The 17,051-nt window shown below is 37.1% G+C and overlaps 1 protein-coding gene and 1 long non-coding RNA gene across 2 annotated transcripts; both read right to left on the bottom strand.

Annotated features, from left to right (window-relative positions):
- Positions 1-10,753: 10,753 nt before the first annotated feature.
- LOC104798732 lies at positions 10,754-13,364 on the bottom strand. Its single transcript, XR_769485.2, has 7 exons — positions 13,097-13,364; positions 12,837-12,989; positions 12,211-12,362; positions 11,506-12,108; positions 11,338-11,416; positions 11,153-11,246; positions 10,754-11,046 (listed from the first exon to the last, which is right to left on the bottom strand). It is a non-coding gene; the product is annotated as an uncharacterized LOC104798732 (long non-coding RNA).
- A 1,160-nt stretch (positions 13,365-14,524) lies between these two features.
- On the bottom strand, positions 14,525-16,829 carry LOC104798731 (probable fructokinase-7). Its single transcript, XM_010520918.2, has 7 exons — positions 16,627-16,829; positions 15,997-16,181; positions 15,696-15,908; positions 15,392-15,589; positions 15,161-15,301; positions 14,949-15,065; positions 14,525-14,846 (listed from the first exon to the last, which is right to left on the bottom strand). Exons 1-7 carry the CDS (start codon positions 16,646-16,648, stop codon positions 14,712-14,714), a joined length of 1,011 nt encoding a protein of 336 aa, XP_010519220.1. The 5' UTR covers positions 16,649-16,829; the 3' UTR covers positions 14,525-14,711.
- Positions 16,830-17,051: the final 222 nt, after the last annotated feature.

Here is a 17,051-nt window from a genome sequence, read left to right as displayed (position 1 = left end):
GAATCAGATAAGGTGGCTTGTCCATGCCTTATGTTCGACATATGATATCATGATACAAAAGGATCATCAACCGGAATCATCTCTGGCGTTCGTAAAGATCACGAACCAACTCTATTCGAAATAGGTAGTCATAGTGTCTTGCTAGAGACCGCCTATGACTTGTATACCCGAAATAGGGATTTCGGGTTATACTGCTATGTCGAATGAGCCTACAGGGACACACACGCAGGGAAGGACGAAACCGCACTTGGAAACGACGAAAAACCGAGACAGAAGGGTCTGGAACGGACGGACCGGAAGTCCAGAACGGACGGTCCACCAAGTCCAGACCCGATGGTCCAGAGTACGCGATCTGTCCGTTCCAGAAGGTCTGGAACGGACGGTCCACTAACGCAGATCGTCCGTTCTGCTTGCTGGAACGGACGGTCCACGTGCATTTCTGGACCGTCCGTTCTGGGCTCTGGGTATTTTCGTAATTGAACCGAATTAGGGTAAAATCACTTTATAAGAAAGAGATTAAAACCCTAATAAAAGGAGGAGACTCAGGGCAGCCGAAAAAGTGAGTTCTTGGAGAGTTTTTGGTGAGATCCAAAAAGCTCAACAAGTTCTAAGTCTCGTTTTCTCGAAGTGCGAAAACCGAATAGAGATTCTAGTCCTAGCAGACAAGTTCCAATCGTTGGAATCCATCCTGAAGTGTGGATACGTGTAGAGGGCGAGGTATTCTTCCTGTCTTTCGTGATCAGACGTGTTCTTCGATTGATACAGGCCCCGGATCGATTGAGGTAAGCGTTCTAACGTTTCTACGATTCAATAGCAGCATGGTTCTAGGGTTCGATAAATTTTTGTTTTACTTCCGCTGCGCAAAAACCCTAGAATCGATCTCTTAGGAATTAGATTCGCTCATGAGATCCCAGGAAACCCAACAGATGGACCCATCGGGAGAATATCTGCGTAGCTACGGGGGAGGACCTCGAACCAGACCTCGTTAGTGAATGCCCTGTCGAGTCTAACAAAGAGAGGGTCGGCTCGTTGCCTATTCCACCAAGTGAATGATGCGCCTCTAGTTTCCATAGCAATCAAACGAGTTGACTGCACACAATCTTGGAAATCTTCAATCCCCGGGGTGATTGCCGAATAGGCCGGATAATCCGATCTGTCCTCGAGACCCAAGACCTGATTGAAGTCGCCTAAAACTATCCAAGGAGACTGAGCTAGGAAATGGTTACTCGCCAGCTCTCGTAGGTGCCCTCAAAGTGGCCTGCGCTCAAGATAAGAGTTTCCAGCATAAACAAATGTAACGGTAAAGCTAGTATTACTCCTTATGTAGAGTTGAGATGAACTACTTTAAAAATATTTAGAAGGTTTAGTGTTTAATGGATTCATCGGTCACCGGGTTTCACCCCAACTATATCTTAAAAAACAGAGAAATCCATATAAATGTCTCACTCTAAATACAGATTCAAACTTTGATTGAGAAAATTTTTTACTACATCTTTTATCAGTTGAGTTATCCAATCTTGGACTGATTCGTCTATATTATGATCTGAAAGCTAAAAAATGGCACGCCACTTTAAAAATTTTGTTATTAATTAATATAGTATACTCTTGAAAATGTGACATATAACACAGCTTTAGGAACTACAAGATGCTAGGAATTTTTTTCATAAAATATATTCGGTAAAACATGAAAATATCAAATAAATTTGCATCAAATTTTCTTAATATTTTCCGTTTTTTAATGTGTGCTCTTAAAATTATTCATGGTAAAGTCATTAGTGTAAATATATTTCCTGTTGTTTAATAATATAAATTAGATAAATAATTAGTTTTTTTATAATATTTGGTTCATGTGGGATTTGAACTCTAATGGTTATTCAACTTTCCACGTACCAAAAACAAAAATTGCAATTTGCAAGAAAAAAAATGATTAAAAAGAACTATTAGAATATGAAATGTTCATCCAAAGCGCCTCACGGGAATAATCAATGTGTACTTCGAATAGGGGGATAAAATTTTATTTTAACAGAAAAATATTAGATTTTTATTTTTATTTCAGGTGTTTTTTTTTTAATTTGTTTCGAATTCTATTTGGTTTCATCTTATGATTTTTATTTTAAAAAAAACTATTTTCTAAATATTTTTCTTTCATTTTTTTAGTCTTAGAATAATGAAATATTGTTTTGACGAATATTGTATTTGAAAAACAAAAAAAAAATGATAATAGAAATTTGTATAAGAATAAAAAGGAAAACAGCTGTTCAGATAATTGTTGCGTTCTTCTCTTATTTGATTTAGTTTTTTTTTTTGTATGAATTGATTTAGTTTTCATATGATATCGGAAAAAAGGTTCAAATCTTTTTGTCTTTTTACATTTTAATTTCAAATTTTCACTTTTTTTTTATAACGTGAATACTCGCAACCATTATCCTTCGGATGCATATGGGATAAAATTTTACTCTCGTGTATCTCACAGATAAAGAGATTAAAAGGATTCAAACCCACAACTTTAGGTTTAATATTGATTTTTCCCATTCTATTTCAACACATGAACTCACTAGGGATTTTTCCCATTCTGTTTCAACATATGAACTCTTTTTTTTTTCATGTCTTTAAATTAGAATATCGTTTTTCATCGAATAAGCAGAAAATCCGTTCGTGTTAACTTTGTTTCGGCATATAAATTCGGTTTGATGTGTTTGAATTTGAGAACATCTTTTTCGTTGAATATGCATGAAAAATAATTGTTTGATAAGCATTCCCCATGCTTGAGAGAGAGACGAAGATGGAAGATATTGAAATCATTTATACACAACTACTCTCAGTTCGAAATGAATGTCACAACTGCAGGTAATAATAATTGTCAAAATTTACCATGGATTTGATTTTCCATAATTCGAGCAATTAATGGAAGAACCGTAAACTTTGTGGCATTGATGCCACATTTATTGATTTGTTTCTTCACAAGTTTATATATATATATATATGTATAGAAAGAGAGATTTTTTTTTGTCACCAAAGCAAACTTAGCTTGAAGAACGGTGTACGGTGCCAAAAAGGTCAGGGTTTGAATATCTACAGAAACATTGTTCGCATAAACTCCCCCACGTTGAAAACATAGATTATATAAAAGAGAGATGAAATGAGGTTGGTGGATACTATAGAAAAAAAAATCGAGTATCTGAATCATACGTCAATGTCTGAATTTGGGGTTTCAAGTTTGAAACTTTAACATCAAAGGTTGTGTTTTTCCCCTTGGGGATTATCAAACTCGTGAACCCTGTTTTTTTTTTCTTTGGGAGGGTCTTCCAACAAAAAAAAAATCCTCTTACGTATGCAGAATATTCTGTTTCATACGTAAAGCTTGTTTGGTCGTACGGGAAAAATGGTTACCTGCATTTCACATTTTCAAAGTCCAACTTCTTATTATTAACCCCCCGATTCATTCGTATTATTTTATTTCTGTGATTATCTTCGTCTTTTCTTAATGTCAACCCATATTTTGAATATTTTTGTCACGCTTATATGCTTTTATTTACTTTACATGATCTCTTTTCATTTCTAAAGGTTAAAATATACATTTTTCTTCGCCATGTAACACTTACAACTCTATTGAATTATGAGACAGATGATATATTCTGACGAAAAAATTATCATATATATATATATATTTTGCATGTTCTCTTAGACAATTTAAACTTGGGTACACGAGTTTTATTTAATCGTATACTGTCGAATAAACCATGTACAAGAGGATCGTGTATGGTATGTGCGTATGGACTTCTGTTTCGACTAACGGACGAGATGGAATCCCACTTGACTGAATGAGAAAAGGACGTCCGGCTCTCTCTCTTATCATTATGTGCCCTGCGGAAGGGTCAGTGATGAATACATTACTCGCCAAGGACCACTTCATACCCTTCACCTCCAACTCAATTATTCGTCTTTTAATCCATTCACAATTTTTTTCTTTTTGAATTTTTTAATCTCTCCTCCTTATAATATAATAATGTGTATTGAAAATTACGCAAAGTGTTTGTAATTATCAATAGGTTGTTGTGTCGATAATTATCAACGAATACCGTTTATGATTAAAAAAATAGTGAAATTTTTCGATATGAATCTTTATGTGATTCACATTTATAAGGGTTTTTTTGGATTGTTTATTTTATGTAGAGTTGAGATGAACTACTTTAAAAATATTTAGAAGGTTTAGTATTTAATAGATTCATTGGTCACCGGGTTTCACCCCAACTATATCTTAAAAAACGGAGAAATCCATATAAATGTCTCACTCTAAATATAGACTCAAACCTAGATTGAGAAAATTTTTTACTACATTTTTTATCAGTTGAGTTATCTAATCTGATTCGTCTATATTATGATCTGAAAGCTAAAAAATGGCACGCCACTTTAAAAATATTGTTATTAATTAATATAGTATACTATATAACACAGCTTTAGGAGCTACAAGATGCTAGGAATTTTTTCATAAAATATATTCGATAAAACATGAAAATATCAAATAAATTTGCATCAAATTTTCTTAATATTTTCCGTTTTTTAATGTGTGCTCTTAAAATTATTCATGGTAAAGTGATTAGTGTAAATATATTTCTTGTTGTTTAATAATATAAATTAGATAAATAATTAGTTTTTTTATAATATTTGGTTCAGGTGGGATTTGAACTCTAATGGTGTGGTGAGTAGCACCAGATGATAAATAATTGGTTATTCAACTTTCCACGTACCAAAAACAAAAATTGCCAATTTGCAAGAAAACAAAATGATTAAAAAGAACTATTAGAATATGAAATGTTCATCCAAAGCGCCTCACGGGAATAATCAATGTGTACTTCGAATAGGGGGATAAAATTTTATTTTAACAGAAAAATATTAGATTTTTATTTTTATTTCAGGTGTTTTTTTTTAATTTGTTTCGAATTTTATTTGGTTTCATCTTATGATTTTTATTTTAAAAAAACTATTTTCTAAAGATTTTTCTTTCATTTTTTTAGTCTTAGAATAATGGAATATTGTTTTGAAAAGATTAAATTTAAATATGATAATATGATATTTGGTGGAGGAGATAAATATATATATATATATATATACACATAAAGAGACGAATATTGTATTTGAAAAACAAAAAAAATGATAATAGAAATTTGTATAAGAATAAAAAGGAAAACAGCTGTTCAGATAATTGTTGCGTTCTTCTCTTATTTGATTTAGTTTCTTTTTTTGTATGAATTGATTTAGTTTTCATATGATATCGGAAAAAGGTTCAAATCTTTTTGTCTTTTTACATTTTAATTTCAAATTTTTATTTTTTTAGGGTTAATCTCCGATAAATACATGTACTTTTTCCACGTCTCAGTTTAATACCTGTACTTTTTTAATATAAAAAAAACTCCTATACTTTTGAAAATGTATTAAAAAATACCTGTAATTATCTTCTGTTAATTCATTAATTCCTGTTACGTAACGGCAGAATATAATCGTTAAATCGGATTAAGAAATGCCGATGTGGCGTTAACGGAGTGCCAAATAAGCACCACAATAGTGTTTTGTCCACATCAGCATGAGTGAAGTGACTAAAATAAAAAAAACGGTTTAGGGTTAAACTTCTATAACCCTAAAATCGAAACAGCATTTCTGAAATTGAGCCCTAATTCCTCTCTTCGCACAAGGAAACCCTAAATGTCTCTCTTCGAATAGTTCTCCAAATCTGAACTTAGTTTCTTCGTTTCTTCGGCGGGTGTGGAAGATTTTGGTGCGATTTCAGGTGAATACCCATCCAGTTTTGCATTTCTTCGTTCTTCAGATCTTCTGTCCATGTTGATGGTTTCGGTCGATGTTGATGGTTTCTACACATGTTCGATTTGGTTTTCGGTGTTTTAAAGTTTCGTTTTCTTGTTTTGAAGTCCTATTTGTTCGGGAATACTAAGACGTATTCGTTTTGATTTTGATTTCACTGATGGTAGTTTCGGTTAGTTTTCTGGGTTTTGAACCGTGTTTGGTTTCTGGATGTGTTATTGATGAATGTGTTTGTTTTTACTTCACAGGATGTCGGCGGACGATTTCCTTGTCACCCTAAACATCCATATGGGAGGATCTCTATGGTGTGAGGATGACGAGATTAAATACGTCGGCGGTTGTGTAGAAAAGTATGAACGTAAGTTTGATATTGATTATTTTTCATGGTTTTCGTTTGTGGATATTCTGAAGGAGAATAAATTGCCTACTGTGAATGCAATATGGTATAAGAGAACAAAAGAGGCAATGAGTTGTTTGAGACCAATCCGAGAACATATAGATTCAGAGATAAGGGATTTGATTAGTTTGGCGAGAACATGTGCTGAGATAGATGTTTTCATTGAACATAAGGTTAGTGATGGTCCTGTTATATCAGGACTATTGAGTGGTGCTGATGTTGGTGACGATGTTGGAGATGGTTGTGATTTAAGGGATCTTGGTCATGATGTTGCTGATGATATTAGAGATGGTTGTGATTTAGCAGATGGTGGTGTTGATGTTGGAGATAATGTTGGAGATGCTTGTGATTTAGGGGATGTTGGTCATGATGTTAGTGATGGTGGTGTTGATGTTGGAGATAATGTTGGAGATGCTTGTGATTTAGGGGATGTTGGTCATGATGTTAGTGATGGTGGTGTTGATGTTGGAGATAATGTTGGAGATGCTTGTGATTTAGGGGATGTTGGTCATGATGTTAGTGATGGTGGTGTTGATGTTGGAGATAATGTTGGAGATGCTTGTGATTTAGGGGATGTTGGTCATGATGTTAGTGATGGTGGTGTTGATGTTGGAGATAATGTTGGAGATGCTTGTGATTTAGGGGATGTTGGTCATGATGTTAGTGATGGTGGTGTTGATGTTGGAGATAATGTTGGAGATGCTTGTGATTTAGGGGATGTTGGTCATGATGTTAGTGATGGTGGTAGTGATGATGGTGTTGATGATGGTAGTGATGATGGTGTTGGGGATGTAGATGATGGTGGTAGTTTCGAACATTATACATACAGTGTAGAGTTTGCTGAATATGTAAGTGATCCTGAAAGGTATGATAGAGGCAATGAGTTTCCTAGTACACCAGAGATCACCGATGATGAAGGAAAAAAAGAAGTCGGAATTCCTTGAACTCTTTGGATCTCACCTGATACACGCCTTTATAGTCCTCCTGTTACGCAGGACGTTTGACGTAATCAAAGCACGCAACTCCTCATGTTGGATTCCGTAGATATCTCAGGTCTTAGGATCCAATCATGGAACCGTCATATGAGATTCAAGTCATGACGCTAGTCCATGTGACAATCTCATGTGGGTCAATCCAGTATTCCGTTCTCCAACGAATACCTATGATTGTGATCGTATCCAATACCTATGATCATCTCTGTGATCATCAATCACAGATCATACTAGTCTTATTATGTCGTTATTCCCATAACGACACAAGACTAGGGAGTTTAGTATCATTCATAATGATACATGGATTTCATAACAGATCTAGCATGCAAGAACATGTAATGAATAAAATACTCTCATAAAAAGTATCAATACATCGAATGTATCTAAACAAAGCTCATAATCAGTACATCATAGAGCACTAAACCAACAAATATTTGATTCCAAACATCTAATTCAATCATTTCAAGTACTAATTGAAGTTATTATTGTTGTAGGGTCTTTTTTTCCGACACAGTCATCTCAGACAATTCAATCAGATTTTCCAAATCGACAAGTGATTCATCGTCCGCTTGCTCCTTCATCATCAACCCCTCAAGTTGTTGGTTCATCATCCCGCACAACTAGGAGGTTTCAGCCTCCGCGCCAAAAGAACCGAGGATGAATGTGATGACTACTGTAGACTTCTTTTGATCTTTTGTAGACTTGTGTTTTGGTGCCTCATGTATAGGGTTTGATGACTTCATGACTAGATGACCATCTCTTTTGTAGACTTGAGTTCCTATGCATCAAAGAGGCAAATGTATATCATGACTAGATGACCATCTCTTTTATAGACGTGTTTTGGTGCCTCATTTATCTGGCATCACACCTTTCAACCATTCATAATATACAGTTCGTTATATATTAACCAACAAAAACATAACGAAACATCCGTTAAATATCATCCATTACATGCCATAAAATCCGATACATAACATCCATTACACACCATAAAATCCTACAAAACATATCCCAAGATCTTACATAGCATCCATTTCATAACACAATCCATTACGTTTTTCACAAATCATATGACTGATAATCCATAATAGTAAGCAAAGAGCATCACGACAATAACGGTGATTCCAATAACTTGGAATAGATTGGTTCTGTATTCAATCATCTGCTCTTCCATCTTCTTCAATTTCAGATTCACCTTCTCCATCTCACAGTTCATAAGTTGTTCCATCTTCTTCAAACTCATAGTCATTCACGCTCAAAACCTCAAAGTTCTTCTGTTCTTCTATCGAAACCGTAAAACTGGAGTTTTCGAACCTAACCTTCTTTGTCAATTTTTCGAATCTAACCTTTTCCGGAGATGAACGGCGTCCAAGTTGGAGAAACAGGAAGCCCACAAGTACGGCTTGCTGGAAGCAGCGTCAAAACTAATGCTTAGCTTTTCTGGGTTTCGATGTTACACAGAAACATGAAAGAACGAGGAAGCAATGGACAGAGAGAAGAGACACTATTGTGGAAGAGGAAGACCGAGCTAATATTTGGGGATTTAGGTTTAACATGCTGATGTGGACAAAACACTATTGTGGTGCTTATTTGGCACTCCGTTAACGCCACATCGACATTTCTTAATCCGATTTAACGATTATATTCCGCCGTTACGTAACAGGAATTAATCAATTAACAGAAGATAATTACAGGTATTTTTTAATACATTTTCAAAAGTATAGAGGTTGTCTGGATATTAAAAAAGTACAGGTATTAAACTGAGACGTGAGAAAAGTACAGGTATTTATCGGAGATTAACCCTTTTTTTTATAACATGAAAACTCGCAACCATTATCCTTCGGATGCACATGGGATAAAATTTCATTCTCGTGTAATATTTTATAAAATTTCACTCTCTTTATTTGTGAGATTAATCTCACAGATAAAGAGATTAAAAGGATTCAAACCCACAACCTTAGATTTAATATTCAATCAACTCACTAGGGATTTTTCCCATTCTGTTTCAACATATGAACTCTTTTTTTTTCATGTCTTTAAATTAGAATATCGTTTTTCATCGAATATGCAGAAAATCCGTCCGTGTTAACTCTGTTTCGGCATATAAATTCGGTTTGATGTGTTTGAATTTGAGAACATCCTTTTCGTTGAATATGCATGAAAAATAATTGTTTGATAAGGTTTCCCCATGCTTGAGAGAGAGAGACGAAGATGGAAGATATTGAAATCATTTATACACAACTACTCTCAGTTCGAAATGAATGTCACAACTGCAGGTAATAATAATTGTCAAAATTTACCATGGATTTGATTTTCCATAATTCGAGCAATTAATGGAAGAACCGTAAACTTTGTGGCATTGATGCCACATTTATTGATTTGTTTCTTCACAAGTTTATATATATATATATATATATATATATATAGAAAGAGAGATTTTTTTTTGTCACCAAAGCAAACTTAGCTTGAAGAACGGTGTACGGTGCCAAAAAGGTCAGGGTTTGAATATCTACAGAAACATTGTTCGCATAAACTCCCCCACGTTGAAAACATAGATTATATAAAAGAGAGATGAAATGAGGTTGGTGGATACTATAGAAAAAAAAATCGAGTATCTGAATCATATGGTTCAAACTCGAATAATATAAATAAATAAAGAAGAATTCAGGTTTTTAATTTTGAAGTTTTAAAATTACTCGGACATTAATTAAAATAACAGTTACTATTATTATTTTTTAAAAAAATTACAGTCGAAGGGAGGGGTGAGGGGCCCTTCCTTTGCCGGATTTAGTCCACACTGACACTGTTTTCACCAGTTTCACTGTTTTCATGAACAGAACATTTTCAAACGGATGAAATTAGATTCTCTGTAAAAAAAAAAAGAAAAGAAAAATGATTATATATTTTTGTGGTATATTATTTGCTCTCACCAAACCCCACCACCACCCCTTCCTTCACTTCACTTTCCCTCCCTTTGGAATTTTCCCTCATTCCCGGTCATCTAGCCCCACCCACCTTTTATTCCGCCTTTCTCCCGGACCAAAAATAAAAAACGTGTTTTCCATACTCACAATTCCTTTTTTCTTTTTAAAATTTAAACCCCATATCCATTACAATAGGGGTGTCAATCGGACTGCCTCGACCCGTTCTAAATCCGCACTTGATCTGAAAGTTTCGGACTCAGATTCAGACTGCTCGATTTTTTTCAAACATAATAAACAAAGCTCGAAGCCGAACCCTATAAAACTCAGGCCCGAATAAGGTTCGGAGCAGGTTGGCTCCTCCCGCTTAATACATATAAAAGAATAAGATTTTATGTTTTTTTAAACATATTTTTCAAAAAAACAAATAAATCGGATTTTTAGATCGACCCGAAACCCGTCGAACTTTGTCCAAAAAAGACTGAACCCGATTTAGGCCCAACCCGAAAACTTAAAATTTTTCTGGCCTAAACTTTTAAACCCGAAGTATGCTATTTTTCGGGTAGGTCAGGTCGAATTTCGGCCTTCGAGACCGAATTGACATCCCCAGTTAAAAAAACTCTTCCTATGATAATTAGCTTTGTTGATCGATAGATATGAATATTCCCCACACAAACCCCCCACCATCCTCAAGACAAGATAACCAAATTCTCAACAGTTCCTCTAATTTTTCTTATCAAATGAGCAAATGACACGTACACATAGGAGGGAACCAAACAAGGGGGGGGGGGGTTTCTCAACTTCAAATTCTACCGTCCAGATGGAATCCGACCTCAGGTCCAGCCTGATCCTGATGTTCCTCTCCCCTTGCATAATCTTTGGCACTGAGCTTTCTTTTTCCTATTCTCTTGATCCCAACCTTTACAGATCCAAGTCAAGTTAGCTAATCATATTTCCTTCCTGTACCTACAAACACCATGGTTGTTGTAAAGAAATCTCACTCCCATCCCACTAAATTCAGTCACCTGCGGAGTAGAGATAGACGCTCTGCTCCAGTTAGTGCTTCCAATCGTTCAAGGCTTCACAATCCTTGAGTTGACTAGAGTGATTTCCGAAACCCTAGTTGCACAAAAAGCCGAGGGATTTCAAAACTATATCCCGTGTTTATGAGGACAACAAACAAATTTTAGCAGGAGAATCGAGAAAATACCATGAAAAAAGGGGCAAACCTTCCGCGCTTGTTCTTCCCTCTGTTTGGCAGCACGAATCTTTTCGTTCGATACTTACCACTAAAAGATACGAGAAACGTTAATGAACGATTCCACGAAACTAAAGGACAACAACAATAACTACCAAACAGGGCGATTCATTCACCAACCTGCCTTCTTAGGTCCAGCGGAAAGTTTTTGTAAGATCTGAGAGTTCCCTTTCAACATCCCTTATCTTAGAATAATTCTATTCCATGTATCTAGTAAAACGAAGCAGAGAATGAGATTCAAGAGAGGGACTGATACTGATTTCAAGGCTGCCTTCTGATCTTAGAACAGAATGGTCTCTTAAAACCCGGCTGGATAACCCTTCAATCTGATTCCCCAAACCATAATCTTTACATTTAGTTGCCGCAAAACGACATAGTAAGGAGATGATGGAAAGATCATAAAAACACTTCAAACTCCGGTGCCATATTATTTGTGTTCCCTGCCAAATCTCAAACTTAGCTACCTAAATCAAGATTGCAGAAGTCGTTTCAAATCTACTGATGCTAGAATTTCCGTAATTTGATTTCAACTGAGAGATCATCTTATTCCTCCATCAAATTACTTCATCTTCAAGAAACAGGAGAAACACTCTCCCACACAACTCAAATGTGTCCGAGTACCAAGAAGAAAATCACCCAGAGCGCCGCTATTTGCAACTGCGCTTAATCAGCATTTGAAAGCCAGCCTTACTTCTTCAATTGAAGTTGCTCTTCCTCGATTATCTGGTGCCGCAAAATCACCACAAAAAAAAGACAACAAATCGCGTTCCGTAAAACGAATCACGCGACCCAATGCATATAATATGCATCCAGCGAGAAACATACCTTCTCGGTGTAGGCGATTACAGGAGGCTCTCTTGCGAGGCCATCGGGGCCCGATCTCAGGTTTCAGCTTAGGATCTGAAGCCATGATCTTCTCCTTCTACTTCAAAATCAAAGAGAAATGCTCCGATTTCTTCTTCCTCGTTTCAGAATTTCTACACAAAACAGAAAATTTCAGCCATTACCAAGAGCATGACTCGCATTTCGCTGCCACTAGGGGTGGGCACGGGCGGGTACCCGGACTTTTTAAGGTACCCTTATCTCGATCTCAGTCTCGCCGGGTTTTTGAGAGAAATGTCTCGATCTCTATCTCACGAAACCCGGGTACCCGAGATTTGGGTACCCGAGACACGAGTTCGGGTTCTCGCGATACCCGAACCCGAACTCGTGTAAATTTAAAAAAAAAAAAACTAAACAAATATACAAAATCAATACATCAATAACATAAAATCCATACTCCAAAATATATCCAAAATACAATTGAATAAAATCCAAAATATATCATGATTCATGATGAGTAAAATTTAAACATCTGTTTGGAATAATCATTCCCTCAAACCTAAATGGGTCAGATGCAAACCCACATGAGATTCATGTCCAAATTCACAATTTTTCCTGAGAAATTTCACCAGATTTTACGTAAACAGGGCCCTCTACGCGGTCGTCTCTTCTCGATCATTGACTTGGAAATTGATGCGTGTGAAGAATGAGAGTATCTCCCTAGCAACTTGCTTCGGCTCTTTCCTCACTCCATCTTCGGTTACAAATGTTTTCCGCACTATCTAGAGCATTCAGATTTATAGTGAATCGAATGGAAAAATTGGTAACTAGAAGGATTTCGTAACCGATATGACAAAGAAGACAAATCGATAGCAACGCGCAAAAGTACCTGAATCTCCGGCGAACGACGAAGGAGGCGCAAGGCGGAGAAGGACAGACCGAGGGCGATCGTTTTCGCAAAGAGAAGGAGACTCGCAACAGCAAACACGTGAACGATGATCGATTTCGCTTCTGCAAACGGATAATGGAGAGAACGGCGAACAAAGGCGAACAAAAGCTAGAGAGAACGGCGATCGTCGACCGTTTCTGTAAAGAGCCGCCGCAAATACAAATGAGAGAGAGAGAGAGACAAAGTGAAGTGATGGTAAATTAGGGTTAGGGTTATTTGTGTGACTGTATTAAATAATAAAGGATATTTTTGTAATTTCTAAATTTTCCGGTACCCGCGAGATAACCCGAGATAAAATTATTAAACTCGAACCCGAACCCAAAACTCGGGTTTTCTATCTCATAAAATCCGAACTGTGTCTCAACGTCTCACGGATATTGAATCCCGGGTACCCGCGAGATAGGGTATCCGGAAACCCGCGGGTCTCGGGTAAAAATGCCCACCCCTAGCTGCCACTGACGTGGTTCGCGTTTGGTTTGTCGTCCGACATTTTGACGGCGAAAGAGAGAAGCTAAAACATGTTTAGCGCCTTGGGCTTGGGGTGACGAATTAACCGTTTCCGTCATAACGCCGTTAACTTGTGAAATATCTGTTATACCCCTGGCCTCTTGACTTATGTACCACCACATGCTATGCACGTTGCACTCTTGTCCCGGTGGACTCCCCCGCGTAATCCTCGTGTTAATAAAAATAAAAATAAAATCTCCAACAAAATTTTCAGATATCAAACAATTATAAAACAAGTTATCTCTATGTATATATACAGATATAATATTTTTTTTTCACATACAAACACTAAAGTTTCAAAAACCGTTTTGTTAGAAATTTTCAAAATTCAAAATAACCTAATCTGAACTAATTGTAAACGAATAAATTGAACCCAAATTAAACACAACCAAATAAATTGAAACCCAACCATTTTATCCCCATGTAATCATGTATGATGAATTAATGCGAACTATATCCAAGTAGGGAAAAAAAACATAATAGGGTTGTTTGTATGGTTTTGTAATCATTGTATATAACTAAAGTGATTTTTTTTTTGCATTTTCTACAATAACATTTCAAAATTTGATTTATTTACTATTATAACCTAATCAAACTGAACTAAATTTATATTTAGTTATAATTTTAATTAGATATAAATGAACAGAACCAAAATCGAATCAAATCAAACCAATTAAAATCAAATAGCGGTTTGGTTGTGAATTCACAAAATATAAAATAACCAAATCCGAACGAATTAATTTTCGTTCCCTAGTTTCTTGCTTTCAAATCGATAGTGCGTGTGGTTTTAAGCACGAATAAACGGCACGCAGTCCATTCCGTGCCAGAAACAAATCACCCACAACCACAAAAATCCAGAGAGTAAAATCGAGAGTAGAACCTAAATTATTAAGAACCACCTTAACGTATACAAGAGTATAAAAGAAAAAACACTACAGTTGCGTTTCAGTTCCCATAACAGGGGAGAGGAAAAAATGAGAACAGGAGCGGCTTAAAGATTCTGATTCAGGCAGAGGTTAAGGATTTGTATGAATCTTTTCACTTGGCATCAAGGAGCAGAAGAGGAAAGAAGATCAAGAACAGCTTCCTTGGTGGGCATGGCCGGGATGGCCCCTCTCTCTGTCACCGTTATGGCACCACACGCGTTTGCGAATAGAAGTGCCTGTCTTAGTTTCTTCTCGTCCTGTGAAGTAACCCAAATGCATCAGAGACTCAGAATGATGTGAAATCTGAACATTTCCATGGTTGAACGGAAAGCTCGGGCCAAAAGACAACGGAGAAATACCTCGAGAAGGCTGAGATCGGAAGCTAAGTTGAAGAGAAGACCGCTCACGAATGCATCTCCCGCGCCAGTTGTGTCGACCGGTTTCACTTTTACTCCCGGAACTCTGCCCTTGAATTCCTACACAATCATACCCGAGATTTTGTTTCTCGATCACGAGAAAAATCTTAATCTACGGGATACTGACCGGAATGAGGAAACAAAGAGAAGCACACCTTAGTGTAGTATCTGCAACCATTGGGTCCTTCGGAAACAACCAGGAGCTTGAGATTGGGATGGAAAAGCTTCTGTAACACCACCTCGTCGTCGTAAGGATCATCCCCTCCGGTCAGAAACGTAATCTCATCCTCGCTGATCTGAGAGTTTCGACGAGAATTGAAACACTGAGTTCATGCTTATTTCAAAACACACCGAGAAGGTTAACATGTTGTAGAAAGATCATATACCTTTATAACATCTGCTTCTTCCCATATGGCCATAATCTCCTTCCTTGCAGCCTCTTCTGATTGCCATAACGGCAACCGTAAATTCGGGTCATACGAGAGGAGACTCCCCGAACTTTTCGCGATCTTCATAGCCGCGAGCTGAGTGGAACGGCAGGGCTCTGCGATCAGACCGATAGAGCCGTAATGGAAGATCTTAGCCTGTGATGAACAACCAGCAAACAAAACCTTCAAAACCTCTATAGTATGCATCTAGAGAACAAGACTCGAACTGCAACTTGAGATGATGAAGAGAGAAAGATTCGACCTTTTTGACGAGATTCTCGTCGAGTTCTGATTCCTCGAGAAGCATATCGGCACTCGGGTGACGGAAGAACAAGAACTCGCGTTCCCCGTCGGTTCTGAGAGTCACAAACGCGAGTGCCGTCCGTGCGTTGTGGTCGAATCTCAAACCGGAGTTGTCTACATTGTTTTGATTCAGAATATCAGCAAGCATGCGCCCAAACTCATCATCACCGACCTGAGAGAACATTAAGGATACTGAATCTATGAGAAAGCAAGAAACTTTATGGCATTATCAATGTCGATTCAGATCCTAAAGATTTCACCTTTCCGATGAAAGCAGAAGAGCCTCCGAGTCTGGAAACACCGACGGCGACATTTGCAGGAGCGCCTCCTGGAGATTTCTTGAAGGCAGGTGCTTCGGCTAGTGAAACTCCACTGACTGTAGGGACGAAATCTATCAACATTTCTCCGAAACAGACGACGAGGGCATTGGAATCCATGAGATCACCTGTCAGAATGAGGCGAACACTCTGATTCTAATGCATATTCTCGATTCTGGTTGCAGAGCGATCTTTCGAATTCGTAGGATCGAAATAAGATTCTATCATTCTCTGATTTTTCGATCAAAGCCGACGCAGATGAAGTCAATGGACGCATCGGAATTTAAACTCATGAAATCTCGACCAGGACACGGTCACTCAATCAAATTCGTCCATTAAGAGAGAGAACAAAACATGAAACGGGTAAGAGGAACAGGCCTCGGATCACATCGAAACAGAGATCTACAGGGAAACATCAACAGAAAAGAACAAACCTTTGAAGCAAAACAATCAAACCCAGATACCAAATTCGATAAAATAAAAAAAAACCCAGTTCGAATTCATCTGGAAACAAATCGCCCCCGAGTACGAAATCAAGAAAACAACACAAGAAGAAATACGTTAGAAGGGAACCTGAGATGGTGTTTTCTCCCATTTTCGGGGCCAGAAGATCCTGAGATTAGAGACAGAGAACTCCACCGCAAAGAACGAGAGAGAGAGCGAGAGAGAGAATTGTTTGTGAGGGCTTTGAGATTGTTCGCAGAGATGAAGAAGCGGAGTAGGAAGAGGAGAAGAAGAAGGTTATTTACTAGTAGAGAATCAGATGACACCACCAATGTAATTTTGTCGGTTCGGTTTTATACTTTTTCACCAACCCGTGTGTTTGAATCAGCGGCGCAAAAAATAATGTTACCTCACAAATCAATCAATCAATCAATCGTACAAGATCGGAAATCTAACGGCGCAACCATTCAAGTAGTGTAAAAACAATTTTTATATGCGGATTTTATGCATATATATATATATATATATATATATATATATATATATATATATAT

The sequence above is a fragment of the Tarenaya hassleriana genome, unplaced genomic scaffold, assembly GCF_000463585.1.
Source record: "Tarenaya hassleriana unplaced genomic scaffold, ASM46358v1 Cleome57, whole genome shotgun sequence".
NCBI classification, from domain to species: Eukaryota; Viridiplantae; Streptophyta; class Magnoliopsida; order Brassicales; family Cleomaceae; genus Tarenaya; species Tarenaya hassleriana.
This window is presented reverse-complemented; position numbering and strand designations above follow the sequence as displayed.

Coding starts and splice junctions, on each gene's coding strand:
- LOC104798731 (XM_010520918.2), bottom strand. CDS start 16,648: ATGGGAGAAAACACCATCTCAG. Junction 16,182..16,626: donor GGGAGAAAACACCATCTCAG/GTTCCCTTCTAA, acceptor TCATTCTGACAG/GTGATCTCATGGATTCCAAT. Junction 14,847..14,948: donor CCGATCTCAGCCTTCTCGAG/GTATTTCTCCGT, acceptor GTTACTTCACAG/GACGAGAAGAAACTAAGACA.